Source organism: Lucilia sericata, unplaced genomic scaffold (genome assembly GCF_015586225.1).
Source record: "Lucilia sericata isolate MDLA Ls3-8-SP2 unplaced genomic scaffold, ASM1558622v1 Contig000214F_arrow, whole genome shotgun sequence".
Taxonomy (NCBI): domain Eukaryota; kingdom Metazoa; phylum Arthropoda; class Insecta; order Diptera; family Calliphoridae; genus Lucilia; species Lucilia sericata.
In genome coordinates this window covers 503436-516700 of record NW_023994242.1, presented here as the reverse complement: position 1 = coordinate 516700, position 13265 = coordinate 503436, and the positions used below count along the sequence as shown (strand labels likewise).

Sequence of the window (13265 nt, the reverse complement as noted above, 5' to 3'; positions counted from 1 at the left end):
TTAGTTAGTTAGTTAGTTAGTTAGTTAGTTAGTTAGTTAGTTAGTTAGTTAGTTAGTTAGTTAGTTAGTTAGTTAGTTAGTTAGTTAGTTAGTTAGTTAGTAGTTAGTTAGTTAGTTAGTTAGTTAGTTAGTAGTTAGTTAGTTAGTTAGTAGTTAGTTAGTTAGTTAGTTAGTTAGTTAGTTAGTTAGTAGTTAGTTAGTTAGTTAGTTAGTTAGTTAGTTAGTTAGTTAGTTAGTTAGTTAGTTAGTTAGTTAGTTAGTTAGTTAGTTAGTTAGTTAGTTAGTTAGTTAGTTAGTAGTTAGTTAGTTAGTTAGTTAGTTAGTTAGTTAGTTAGTTAGTTAGTTAGTTAGTTAGTTAGTTAGTTAGTTAGTTAGTTAGTTAGTTAGTTAGTTAGTTAGTTAGTTAGTTAGTTAGTTAGTTAGTTAGTTAGTTAGTTAGTTAGTTAGTTAGTTAGTTAGTTAGTTAGTTAGTTAGTTAGTTAGTTAGTTAGTTAGTTAGTTAGTTAGTTAGTTAGTTAGTTAGTTAGTTAGTTAGTTAGTTAGTTAGTTAGTTAGTTAGTTAGTTAGTTAGTTAGTTAGTTAGTTAGTTAGTTAGTTAGTTAGTAGTTAGTTAGTTAGTAGTTAGTTAGTTAGTTAGTTAGTTAGTTAGTTAGTTAGTTAGTTAGTTAGGTAGTAGTTAGTTAGTTAGTTAGTTAGTTAGTTAGTTTATTAGTTTAGTCTATAGTTTAGTTTTATAGTTTAGTTTATGGTTTAGTTTATAGTTTAGTTCATAGTTAAGTCTATAGTTTAGTCTATAGTCTAGTCTATAATCTAGTCTATAGTCTAGTATAAAGTCTATCCTATAGTTTTGCCTACAGTCTAGTTTATGGTTTAGCCTACAGTCTAGTCTATAGTCTGGTCTACAGTCTACTCTACAGTCTAGTCTTTAGAGTCTAGTCTATAGTATAGTCTAAAGTCTAGTTTGTAGTCTAGTCTACGGTATAGTCGAGTCGATAGTGTAGTTCATAGCCTAGTGTATAGCCTAGTGTATAGCCTAGTCTATAGTCTTTTCTATATTCTAGTATGTAGTTTAATCTATAGTCTGCTCTGTAGTCCAGTCTATAGTCTGGTCTATAGTCCACACTATAGTCTAGTCTATAGTTCAGTCTATAGTTCATTTTGTAGTTCAGTCTATAGTCTAGTAAATGTCTAATCTGCAGTCTACAGTCTAGTCTATAGTCGAGTTTATAGTCTAGTCAATTACTAGTCTAGTCTATAGCCTTGTCCATAGTCTAGTCTATGGTCTAGTCTATAGCCTAGTCTACAGTCTATAGTCTTATCTATCACCTAAACCAGTATTTTGCCCACTGTACAGTTTTGTTCCATAAAAAAACAAATAACAATTAACTTCAACTACAAACTAGACGTATAAGTAATATTTATATTTCTATATTAATAATTGTTAAATAATCATACGTCTTCGTTAAAACCGCAAATTAACACATTGAAAGCAAATCACTAGAATTATTTTCATGACACAAAACTAAAAATAAATAAAAATAATATTAAAACTAGCTCTAACGTGACAACTAAATAAAAATCAACAGAAATAACAAAAACAACAATACCACATACAAAAGTGAAATAAAACGGGTCAATAAACTCTTTCTTTTCTTTTTTCAAGTTAATTTGTTTGCATTGAAAGTGCTAGAAATTACAGTTTTACAATGTAATTAAATTCATACTACACATGCCAAATGGCAACTAATCTAAATTTATAACAACTATGACTATGACAAAAAAGCAAAAAAAAAGTACAACTTTGACAATGCCTCAACTAAGAAATAATAAAAAAATAAACACACCTACACAATGAAAATGCAAAAAAAAAATAAAAAAATTGACAAACAGGTGCTTTTTACACACTTGTTTAAGCTTACACACACACACATAGTTACATACATACACACACACACATAGTTACATACATTAAAACGGAAATTATAGACAGGCCGACAGAGTCTATTACGTGCAATCATAACTGAATGAATGAGCACAAGTGTGTGTGTGTGTGAGTATTTTATATAAAACAACAATAACAACAACATGATTATAAACCAAATCATGCATTAAAAGTGTAGGCAGAGTGAGGCTACAATAGCAACAACAACGAATTGAACAAAAATGCACTGCATTAAGGTACTTTTAAGCTTACACCTTGCACACTGGTGCATTAATCTACTGACTAGGCAAGAGACTAACTATGCACTAGGTTATGTATTAGTCTACTGGTTAGCCTATGAATTAGTATATTAAGAAGCCTGTGGACTAATATATGGAGTCGTTTATGAACTTTTCTAAATATCGGTATTGTTTGACTAGTCTATATATTAGCCTATATACTAGACTATTGACTAGTAATTGGACCAGTCTATTAACCAGTCTTTTTACTATGGAATACTAAATTGACTTGTCTATGGGCTAGTCCATTAACTTGTCTTTTAACTAGTCTATTTTCTAGACTTTGGATTATTGACTTGACTTTGGACTATTTACAAGTCTATGGACTAGTCCATTACTATTTACTAGTCTATTGACTTGTCTATGGAAAAGTCTATTGACTATACTTTGGACTATTTAGTAATCTATGAACTAGTCTATATACAAGTACATGGTCAAGTCTATGGCCTAGTCTATTGAATAGTCTATGGACTAGTCTATGGACTAGTCTATGGACTAGTCTATTGACTAGTCTATGGTCTAGTCTATTTTCTAGTCCTAGTATTTTGACTAGTCTATAGCATAGCCTATTGACTAGTCTATAGCCTAGTATATTGAATAGTCTATTGCCTAGTCTATAGCCTAGTCTATGGCCTGGTTAATTGACTAGTCTATTGACTAGTCTATTGACTAGTCTATGGCATAGTCTACTGATTAGTCTATGGCCTAGTTTATTGACTAGTCTATGGCCTAGTCTATTGACTAGTATATGGCATAGTCTATTGACTAGTCTATGGCATAGTCTATTGACTAGTCCATAGGTTAGTCTATGAACTAGCCTATTAACCAATCTATTTACTATGGAATAGTAAATTGACTTATCTATGGACTAGTCCATTAACTTGCCTATTGACTAGTCTATTTACTAGATTTTGAACTATTTAGTAATCTATGGACTAGTCAATATACAAGTATATGGTCTAGTCTATGGACCATTCTATTTGGTAGTCTATGGCCTAGTCTATTGACTAGTCTATGGTCTATTGACTAGTCTAGTCAATAGACCATACCATACACCATAGACTAGTCTATTGACTAGTCTATGGTCTAGTCTATTTCATATTATATTGACTAGTCTAAAGCCTAGTTTATTGACTAATATATAGCCTAGTTTATTGACTAGTCTATAGCCTAGTTTATTGACTAGTATATAGCCTAGTTTATTGACTAGTCTATAGCCTAGTTTATTGACTAGTCTATCGCCTGATCTATGGACTAGTCTATGGCCGAGTCTATTGACTAGGCTATGGCCGAGTCTATTGACTAGGCTATGGCAGAGTCTATTGACTAGGCTATGGCCTAGTCTATCGGCTAGTCTGTAGCATAGTCTATTGTCTAGTCTATAGCCTAGTTTATTGACTAGTCTATCGCCTGGTCTATTGACTAGTTTATAGCCGAGTCTATTGACTAGTCTATGGCTTAGTATATTGACTAGTCTATCGCCTGGTCTATTGACTAGTCTATGGCTTAGTATATTGACTAGTCTATAGCCTAGTTTATTGACTAGTCTATAGCCAAGTCAATTGACTAGACTATGGCCTAGTCTATTAACTAGTCTATGGTCTAGTCTACTGACTAGTCTAGGGCCTAGTCTATTGACTGACCTATAGCCTAGTCTATTGACTAGTCTATAGCCTAGTCTATGGCCTATTCTATTGACTAGTCTATGGACAAAGAGTAAACATAGAAATCGTTGTGCCACTGTGCAACATGATCCACTATTTTTTTTCGTTATTTTGAAATATTTAAATTCATGTCTGTCTAACAGTATACATGACAAGTAATATGCGGTACTTACTCTCGTACACATTAAATTGTTTGTAAATAATAATGTAATTGTACGTGTGTAAGCATAACTGTCTGTGGGTGTATGTGTATGTGTTATATAGTTGTATTTTTTTTGCATTCATATGAAGCGGCGGTAAATCTCATAAAATATCACGAGACAAATCCACTTACTCTTGCACTTAAAAAGTCTACTATTGCTCACTCAGAGCTGAGGGAGAAGACTCCTGTTTACGTTTTCGCTTTTTGTCGCTGTTGTTTTGAAAATAAATCGCTTGTATATGTTTTATATATACATACATATATGTATGTAATATACATATATTCTATATTCTATGTAAGCGTGTGCGTGTCATGTTGTAATTTTGTTGTTGTTGCTACTGTTTTAAATCAAAGTAAAATGTGTCTCAACAGTTTGTTGTGTTTGCTATATATAAAGCAAATATACAACAACAGTAACATTAACGACAACAACAACAATAAAAATATAAATATAGAACACATTTTGAAAAGGCCACACATAGACATTTTACAAAACCGTTAGAAAACACACACCTACACACACTCCCACACATGGTTTAGTTGTTGATTTGCATTAGCATTAATGGGGTTTTCATTCATTCCTTCCGCTCCACCTCGTACTTCTTCTTCTTCATCATCTCCTTTATCCTTCTTCTTCGTTATTTCTTCATTCATTTAAATCGCCTAGATTGAGTTTAATTTTTTTTTCTACTTTTGCTTTTTCTTTTTGATTGTTGACTTTTTTAGCCGCTCACGTGGAAAATTCGTAATCATGACACGGGTCATTTTATTATCGTCTGTTCGTCTTTCTATTTTTAACTTTTTTAAAACACAAGAAAGATTAAACAAAAAAAAAAAAAATAAATAAAATTTGTGAAGAGCAGGAAAGCAGCAACAAATTAATTTATATTGTTGAGGTGAAAAGTGTTTAATTTAATTAGATATTCGATGTTGTGGTATTTTTAGAAAATATACATACATATGTATATGAGTATTTTTTTTAAATGGACTTATCAAAATGGACAAAACCACAAATGTTGATTTTTCTAAATAGAACGGGTTCTCGATCTTATGTAGGAGGTAATGATTACATTTTCAAATATATTAACATTTGATGATTACGTTTTCAATAACAATTACATTTGAAGTAATTGTCTTTGAAGCATTACAAGTACTTGTAATTGGAGTAGTTTTTCTAACTACAAGTAATTGGTTAATGCTAAATTACACATTACAAGTAATTGTAATTGGAACAACTTCAATTACAATTATTGTTAATACTAATGAGTATAATGCCGTCGAGAGAGAGAGATAGATAGATGCTTTCATCCCTTTTTAGATAGAATAGCATATCAGGGGAAATGATATAATCCAAGCCCCGTATCTTGTTTGGGTTCAAAATTTAAGTTGCATTGGATTAGAAGATCTTAATTTTCTTTTAGTTTTTTATTTATTGACTAGTTTAAGGACTAATCTGTGGAGTAGACAAAGCTATGTAAGAGTAAATTGAATAGTTATTTGCCTAGTCTACTTATCTATGTATCAGCCTTTTGAATAGTCTGTGAACTTGTGTAGGCTTTAGAAAAGCCTATTTACTGACAACTATTTTAACTTTAATTACTCTATGGACTAAACTATATTCTCATGTTATTGACTACTTTATTGACTACTATATATCTAGCCTATGTATTAGACTACTGACTAGTCTATACACTGGACTATTGGATATCCAAAGTGCTATACAACTAACTGGTCTATGTACGAGTCTATGGACTAGTAAACCTATTCTATGGAGTAGTCTATGGTCTATATCTACGGTCTAGTCAATGAAATGATCTTCGTACTAGTCTGTCCACATCTTCCTGGTAATGATGGAAGTGGGCTCGTTGTGACATCTTGTCTGGGGAAAGTTCATAAAACCTTTTATGTAGTCGTTGATTGCTTAACTTTTAGCGCGATGTCGCAAAAGATGCAGCTTGTCTGTTGGTTTAGAGTTGAATATCCCTGTTTGATATTCTGTTATACCAAAGCCAATTTTCTGCACTTCTTGTAGTTGGTAGTTTAGCCAGTAGTGTATCCTAAAGACTAGTTTGATCCCGAAATCAGGAATGAAAATGCCACCAGCAACTCGCTCTCCTTTGGAACCATCCATGAATATGAAAAGTTTTCTACGCGAGTAGTCTTCCTCCGAATTTTCAGAGATAGTAAAACCGAAACTTCTCTGGAAGAAGGATTTGGGAGTGCAGTAGTAGATACCATCTGGGAAATCAGATATCTACTCTGTAAAACTCGGGTGACCGTATGGTTTGTGTATCCATGCACCTATTGGCTTAAGTGTGGAAGCATCCATGAATACGAAAAGTTTTCTATGCGAATAGTCTTCATCCAGTGATGAATTTTCGGAGATAGTAAAACCGAAACTTCTCTGAAAGAAGGATTTGGGAGTGCAGTAGTAGATATTATTTGGGAAACCAGATATCTACTCTGTAATACTCGCGTGACCGTATGGTGTGTGTGTCCATGCACCTATTGCCTTATGTCTGAAAGCAGTGTCAAGCGCAAATTTTTGACCAACAAATCAGTTGGATGTATTTTCTTTGGAAACTTAGGCGAAATGATTTCCAAAGAAGAGTGGGGGATACGGCCTCGCCATATAAATCTTTAAGCAGCCTATTTTGAGAGTTGAATATTTAATTTTTACAGGAATTTAGTTCGTCTCACACGCCGCTGCTTAAGCTTTATAAGCTCTAGTTTTACTACAACAAATCCTTATAAGGCTTCACCTTTTGGATCTTTATTGTTGTTGTTTAACTTTGTTATAATTTCGATTACTTTAAAATTAAAAAATTGCTTTTATTCCTCTAAATGCGAAGGAATATATTCTTTAGAACAAATAAATTGGAACATTTAATATTCATACCTCTTTCCTCTTCCTCCTTCTTTACAGAGTTCGTAATTGGGCTTTAAAATTCGGTGTGGATCTATGGGAATTTGGACGACAATTTACAAAAATGAATGAAATCAAAAGCGTAAGTACTAAAAACTAATATTCTAAAGTAACTTTTTAATATAAAATCGGAAAGCATTTTAAAGCGATAAAACAGAAGTTGAGAAAAAGCCATAGAAAATAATACAATACAACATTAAGATTGACACTGAAAGAAACGATAGAGGGAGAGAAACCAAAATAAAATTCAAACAATTTCTAATACAAACAAGTTTTTAAGGGTCTGTTTTATAAAATATACAATATACAACAACAAAATGACAATTAATTTTTGTGTATGAGTGTTGTTTTTTTTTGGCGTTTTGTTTTGCTAACAACCCGTATGTAAGACACACACAGACGAAGAATTAACAACCCTGCAGTTTTGTTTCTTGACTTTAACATAAGGTCCCTTTTCTGTAAGACACTTAGAAGGTAACTATTTAAACCACCAGTAGTAATCTTTCCCAGCGACAATTGACTTTATTTGCAATCGAAATAGAGAGTGTGTAAGATCAATTGATAAGTAGCTAATTCTTCAAGGTAGTGTTCGACAGCCACCCTAAACTGCAGGGTAGTGATTTGCGAATATATGTATAGATATTTAAGCTGAACATAAACCTAATTAAAACTGAAATGGTACTTGTCGTCGTCATTCACTAAAAAGGGGAATGAATTAGTTTGAATGAATGAACGAATGACTGACTGACTGAATATTGTTGGATGGATGGATGGATGTGTTTGGTTTGATGGTTAGCTGTTTGGCTTAGGACACAAATGTAAAATGTAAGGGCTGGGGAGAAGGGGAACCCAAAAAAGGATGTACTACCATTTTAAGATAAAATATAAACGAATAAATGTTGTATGTTTGGTTTTTGTGGGAAATGCAAGTGAATTTGTATATGTGTGTGTGTGTTTGTATTCAGGTTTTTATTGTATTATGTGAAAAAATAAAATACAAATAATAAACACACATACATATATACATACATTCATTTACTTATACTAATGTACAATATGACAAATAAACAAATACAAATTTTGTTATTGTTCTCAAACAGATAAACGCTTTAGAGATGTCAACATGAACACACAGATATACATACATATACAGTCTTTCACATTAATACAATTGCAATTGTTTAGATACGTTGATGTTACAGGAGAAAAACAAAAAAAAAAACGATACACATACATTCTGACATTAGTAGAATGTGACAATTTAGTTGACAAATACAATTAGCGATCAGAGATGACGACAATTTTTGCATTATGGCGTGTTAATTAATTGAAAGCTATTGTTATTTTCTAACTTTAAAAGTTAGCTATAAACATATGTATGTATCTGTGTGACCAATAAGCTATCTAGTTAAACTTTCATTCTTGACTTTTCCCAGATAACATCTATATTTCCGTAAGTAAATGAGATGAAGTGCTGTAGTATCTAACCTCTTTGGAACTAGCGAGATCGGAGGTTGGGTTTTATAGGAAACTGCTCGTGTTTTACAATAATATACAAAGGATTAGGCGAGAATACATTGTCTTTGTTCCAATCATTCTAGCTTTAACAAGATTATATTAAATTTGTGGTTTAATTGAGCTCCTTTGTCGAGGACTGTCTCTTGGAAGACTTTCAACTTTTCATCAGATCATATTTGAAAATTCTCGTAGGAAAGCTGGGTTTTGGCAACATAATAACGATCTGGCTCTTAGCTACAACCATGCTTAAGTGACTAGAATCAGTTCCAAATCATATTTTAATTTGAAATTCTGGTGGAATACCATCAAACCAATGAATTTCTACCACATACTCGTAGGAAGTCACGGCTTTGCAATATCCGCAGACATGAGAAGTTAATACGTGAACACCTGCCGTGTTGGCCTATTTCACGGTGTTTGTTTCAACCACTGCGTGAGCTTTTGTGACGACTCACCACCGCCCCATTGTGCTTTTTACACGCAGGTCGGAATTTACGTATATGGAATTTCCGGTCCAGTATACGTGCACTTTGCTCAAGTATTGCTTAACTTCCGACATGCAAAAACATCACTTCCGTTTAACAATTCGAAAAAGTACACCTATCAGTCCTATTGTGCGTTAGCTCAAGTTTGCCACAATGTCCGTATGGGAGTTCCTCATCCACGATTTTAATTCTGCCTTTGTGGCGTTGAAAGGATTTGCATTCGCCGTGTTTAACTTCAGCAAGCTAACTTCTATTTATAGCAAGTAAATTCGCTACGTCCTTGGAAGATTCAAAGCTTACATCTAGAAGATCATACGGCAAAGGATCTCGTGATACTGAATATGGGGGTATATTCAGTATCATGGGCATATTTATTCCAATCCAGTTCACACATTCCATTAATCTGTCTGGAAACTGGTGTTGTGATAAGGTACATCCTCAGAAACGTTTTGTCTCTTAGTTTAGAGCCATCCTTATTTGCTCTAATGTTTCGCTTTTCCATGATATTCCATTTGGGATCCCGATAAATTTTGCCTCTGGTTAGCTACATCTGCGTGTAAGATACCAAAAAGAGGCGGTGGTGAGTCGTTATATTTTTGCTCACCCAGTGGATGAAAAATACCACCGTGAGTTAAGCCAACACGGCAGATACTCACGTAAATCACCTCGACATTCGTGTCGCACAAGATATGTGTCTAAGTGTCTTACGTGAGCACCTGCGTGTTGGCCTATTTCACGGTGGTATTTTTCAATCACTGTGTGAGATTCTATGACGACTCACCACCTCCACTTTGTGTATCTTACACTCAGATGGCAATTTTTTTTACATCATTCAATCTCCGAACATTGCTGACCCCTTTGCTCAACTTTCGAGATGTAAAAACATCACGCAGATGCGATGGCTTCTGTTGAGTTGGCAACAGCACCTAGAGACGAATTCGGTAGTCCGAAACAAGATTCCATCAAATAAGTCGAGGACTTTGTTCTTACTCACAGAGAACATACTGTTTTAAATCTGGTATGAACAGAATTTTCCATGAACGTACCTGGACAAGGAAGGAAAATTCAGATACCTTTCATCCATCATCATTCAACCCAGCACACTTCTAATTCAGCCAACACACTCACTCTAGGTATACGAGCCATATACATTCATCCTGTATCATATATATTTAACACCAACTCATCTCCAACGCTTAGTCCCACAGTCACTTCTCTGTGGGGTATCTGTTGACTTCGGTAACATCACCGAGCTTATCCCGGAATATAGATTTCATCATGTATCAGTCCTTTAACCGACATTCTCTCCCCGCGAATTTGGGTTTACACCACAGCCACTATACGGATCCCGAAGGAACCTCAACCGAATGGCCAGCCAGGACAAAGTCCTACTGGCCGTAGTACCAGATTATGTGGTTCTCTGGTTCGACCACATGTCAAATAATTCCAGGGACCGGCCGAGGATACATTTGATCATCACCATTTAAGATAACGTGTCCTGAAGTTCGAAAAATCCATTTTTGAATAGTTATAACTGCGCCAAGACTAATTTATTTCTAAAATGTTGAAAGCCATCTGAAAGTCCATTTTGTCAACTTAAAAAATCAAGGCCTAACATCTGACATATCTTCTTTCTTCTTCGAATGAATGGATTAAGTGCAGCAAAATCCTTTAGAAAAGTATGTTTTGGTCTAAAATTTGTCGACCTGTGTTATGGACATAATTAAAATAATATTAAATTAACTTAACGCGTGTATTAACACTTTAAAACCTTAATTTTCGAATTTAAAACTTTTTGTAACAAAGCAAACCACTGTGCTTTACTTATAACTGTATAAACTTTAAGCTCCTTCCATTACATATCCATACACAATTGTGGAAAATACTATCTATCATCTACAACTAAAGTAAGGTTGTACAATACTGATTAAAATTTACATAAATATTACACTACACTTAACAGACACACACGCATACATTACACTTACACACATACACACATATATTTTTAACAAAATACTATACATTATTTAATTGTACACAGAAATGGTGTGTTAAAATTGATAAGCATTATTTTTACTTTTTGTCTTTCATTCTTTTTATTTTTACTCCATTTTTATTTTATTTTATGTCGTTTTGACACATACACTTTCATAAATAAATAAGTATTTGTAGGTGTATGTGTGTGTGCATGTCTGTGCTGTAAAATCCTTGATGATACCTTATTAGAAATTCCTGTATGAACAAAAATATAAAAAAAAGGGAAAATATTTATACATCATACTGAGCGAAAGCAAGCGACACAAAACAATAGAGTTACAATGACAGGAAAAGAGAGAAAACAACAACAACAAACAACACGCAACTAACAGTCATTGTTCGAAAAAAGTTTCCTTAAAAGCATCCCACTGTGTTGTACATTTTAATATACATCAACATGTAAGGACATCATTAAAAGTTAAAATACTTATTCAGACACATACATACATACTTTTGTATTTATAAAGGATATGTAAAGTAAAGGAAGGGAGGGAGAGAGAGAGAGGAAGGAGGTAGAAGAAGGTATGAACTTTATGAGAAACTAAAATGTTATGTTGTAAATTGTATTAATTAATAGGAACAAATTTTACTTTATGAATTAAAATCATATATGATTTCGGTTGAATTTTAATTTTGTAAAATAAGTCTAAGATGACTGATGATGAATGTAAAACTTAAAAATGTGTAATTTACAAGGGTATTTGTACCATTAAAGCATCATATGCGGAATGGTTTGTTCAGTTCAGAAGACTCCAATGACAAAGATTGTTCAAATTACAAAAACATGTCCAATTCTTGGAGGCATTACTCTAAAAAGATTATTGTTGAACTCAACAAGAACTTGCAATGTCACTGCGAGCCTCTTACGAGACAAGGTTTCTTCCAAAAGCAGGGGAATTAATGCCGAGAGCAAGTTTGGAGCTTAATGATTACACGAAGTAATTCATTACAGGGTCAATTACAATTACTTGCAATGTGTAATTGAGCCATAATTAATTTCAATAATTTGTAATTGAAGTTTATCCAATTACAATTGCTCTTAATAATCTTAATGTTAATCAATTACAATTACTTGTAATTTAAGTTTTGCCAATCACAATTACCTGTAATTGCAGTTTCGCCAATAACAATAAACTGTAATTGAAGTTTGCCAGTTACAATTACTTATATTAAATATTACTAATTACATGTAATTGTAAGGAAAAAAATCACAATTACAAGTAATTATAAATGAAAAATCTTTAATTCAATTAGAATTACAAGTAATTGTTATTGGCAAAACTTTAATTACAGTAATTGGAAAAACTTCTATTAGAATTACAAATAATTGTATTTGACATAAATTCAATTACAATTACTTCAAATGTAATTATAATTTAAAATTGAAATTAAATGTAATTATAAGGAAAAAAAAAACACAATTAAAAGTAATTCTAATTGGAAATTACAATTGGATTACAATTACAAGTAATTCTGATTGGTAAATCATTAACTACACTTATAAGCAATTGTAATTGGCAAAACTTCTATTACAATTACATATAGTTGTATTTGTCAAAGTAATTGTAATTGAAAATTTATTCATTACCCTGCAAGCCTCGCCGAGAGACCATGAAAAAACATGTTTCGAATTGTTGCTTGAACACTTTAAAAGAAAATTATTTTTTGCACCAAATCGTTAAATGCAACGCAAAATGGATCCGTTTCGAAGACTCGTAGTCTAAGAGATCGTATGTAAAGCCCTGCCAACCATTTAAACAGATACTAAAGTCCAATATCTATAAAGCTAAGGTAATACTCTGTATTTGATGGAATCGAAAGGATTTATACTATCATGAGCAGCTGAGATCTGCTCAGACCATCCCTGGTAACCTATAACCAATTCAAATGATTAATTTGAAGCTCGAATTGGACGAAAAACGCACAGAATATGTGGCCAGACTTGAGAAATATTCTGTGGGACATATGTTGCAATACCTGTTAAAAACTGTTCAAAAAAAGGAATGAGGAAGTATTGCCTCACCTTACTTATAGTCAAATGCATTATTTTAATACGTCATATTGACCAGTAATTCTACTTTTAAGGTTTACGTTTTACCAACTATGTTTTGTAGATATATTTACATCCATGTGTAATATGTCAAGGTATTAGTGTCGCTTTGGTAAAGAGTGGGGTCGGCCCATAATAACTAACAACATATACAGTGATC

General features: G+C 32.9%; 1 protein-coding gene across 2 annotated transcripts in view; it reads left to right on the top strand.

Annotated features, from left to right (window-relative positions):
- Positions 1-7018: 7018 nt before the first annotated feature.
- LOC119602207 (voltage-dependent calcium channel subunit alpha-2/delta-4) overlaps positions 7019-13265 on the top strand; it is a 114511-nt gene continuing 108264 nt past the window's right edge. For both annotated transcript variants that reach the window (XM_037953592.1, XM_037953593.1), the window contains exon 1: positions 7019-7094. In XM_037953592.1, coding sequence (XP_037809520.1) covers positions 7077-7094 — 18 coding nt within the window. In that variant the 5' untranslated portion in view covers positions 7019-7076. The remainder of the gene's footprint in view (positions 7095-13265) is intronic.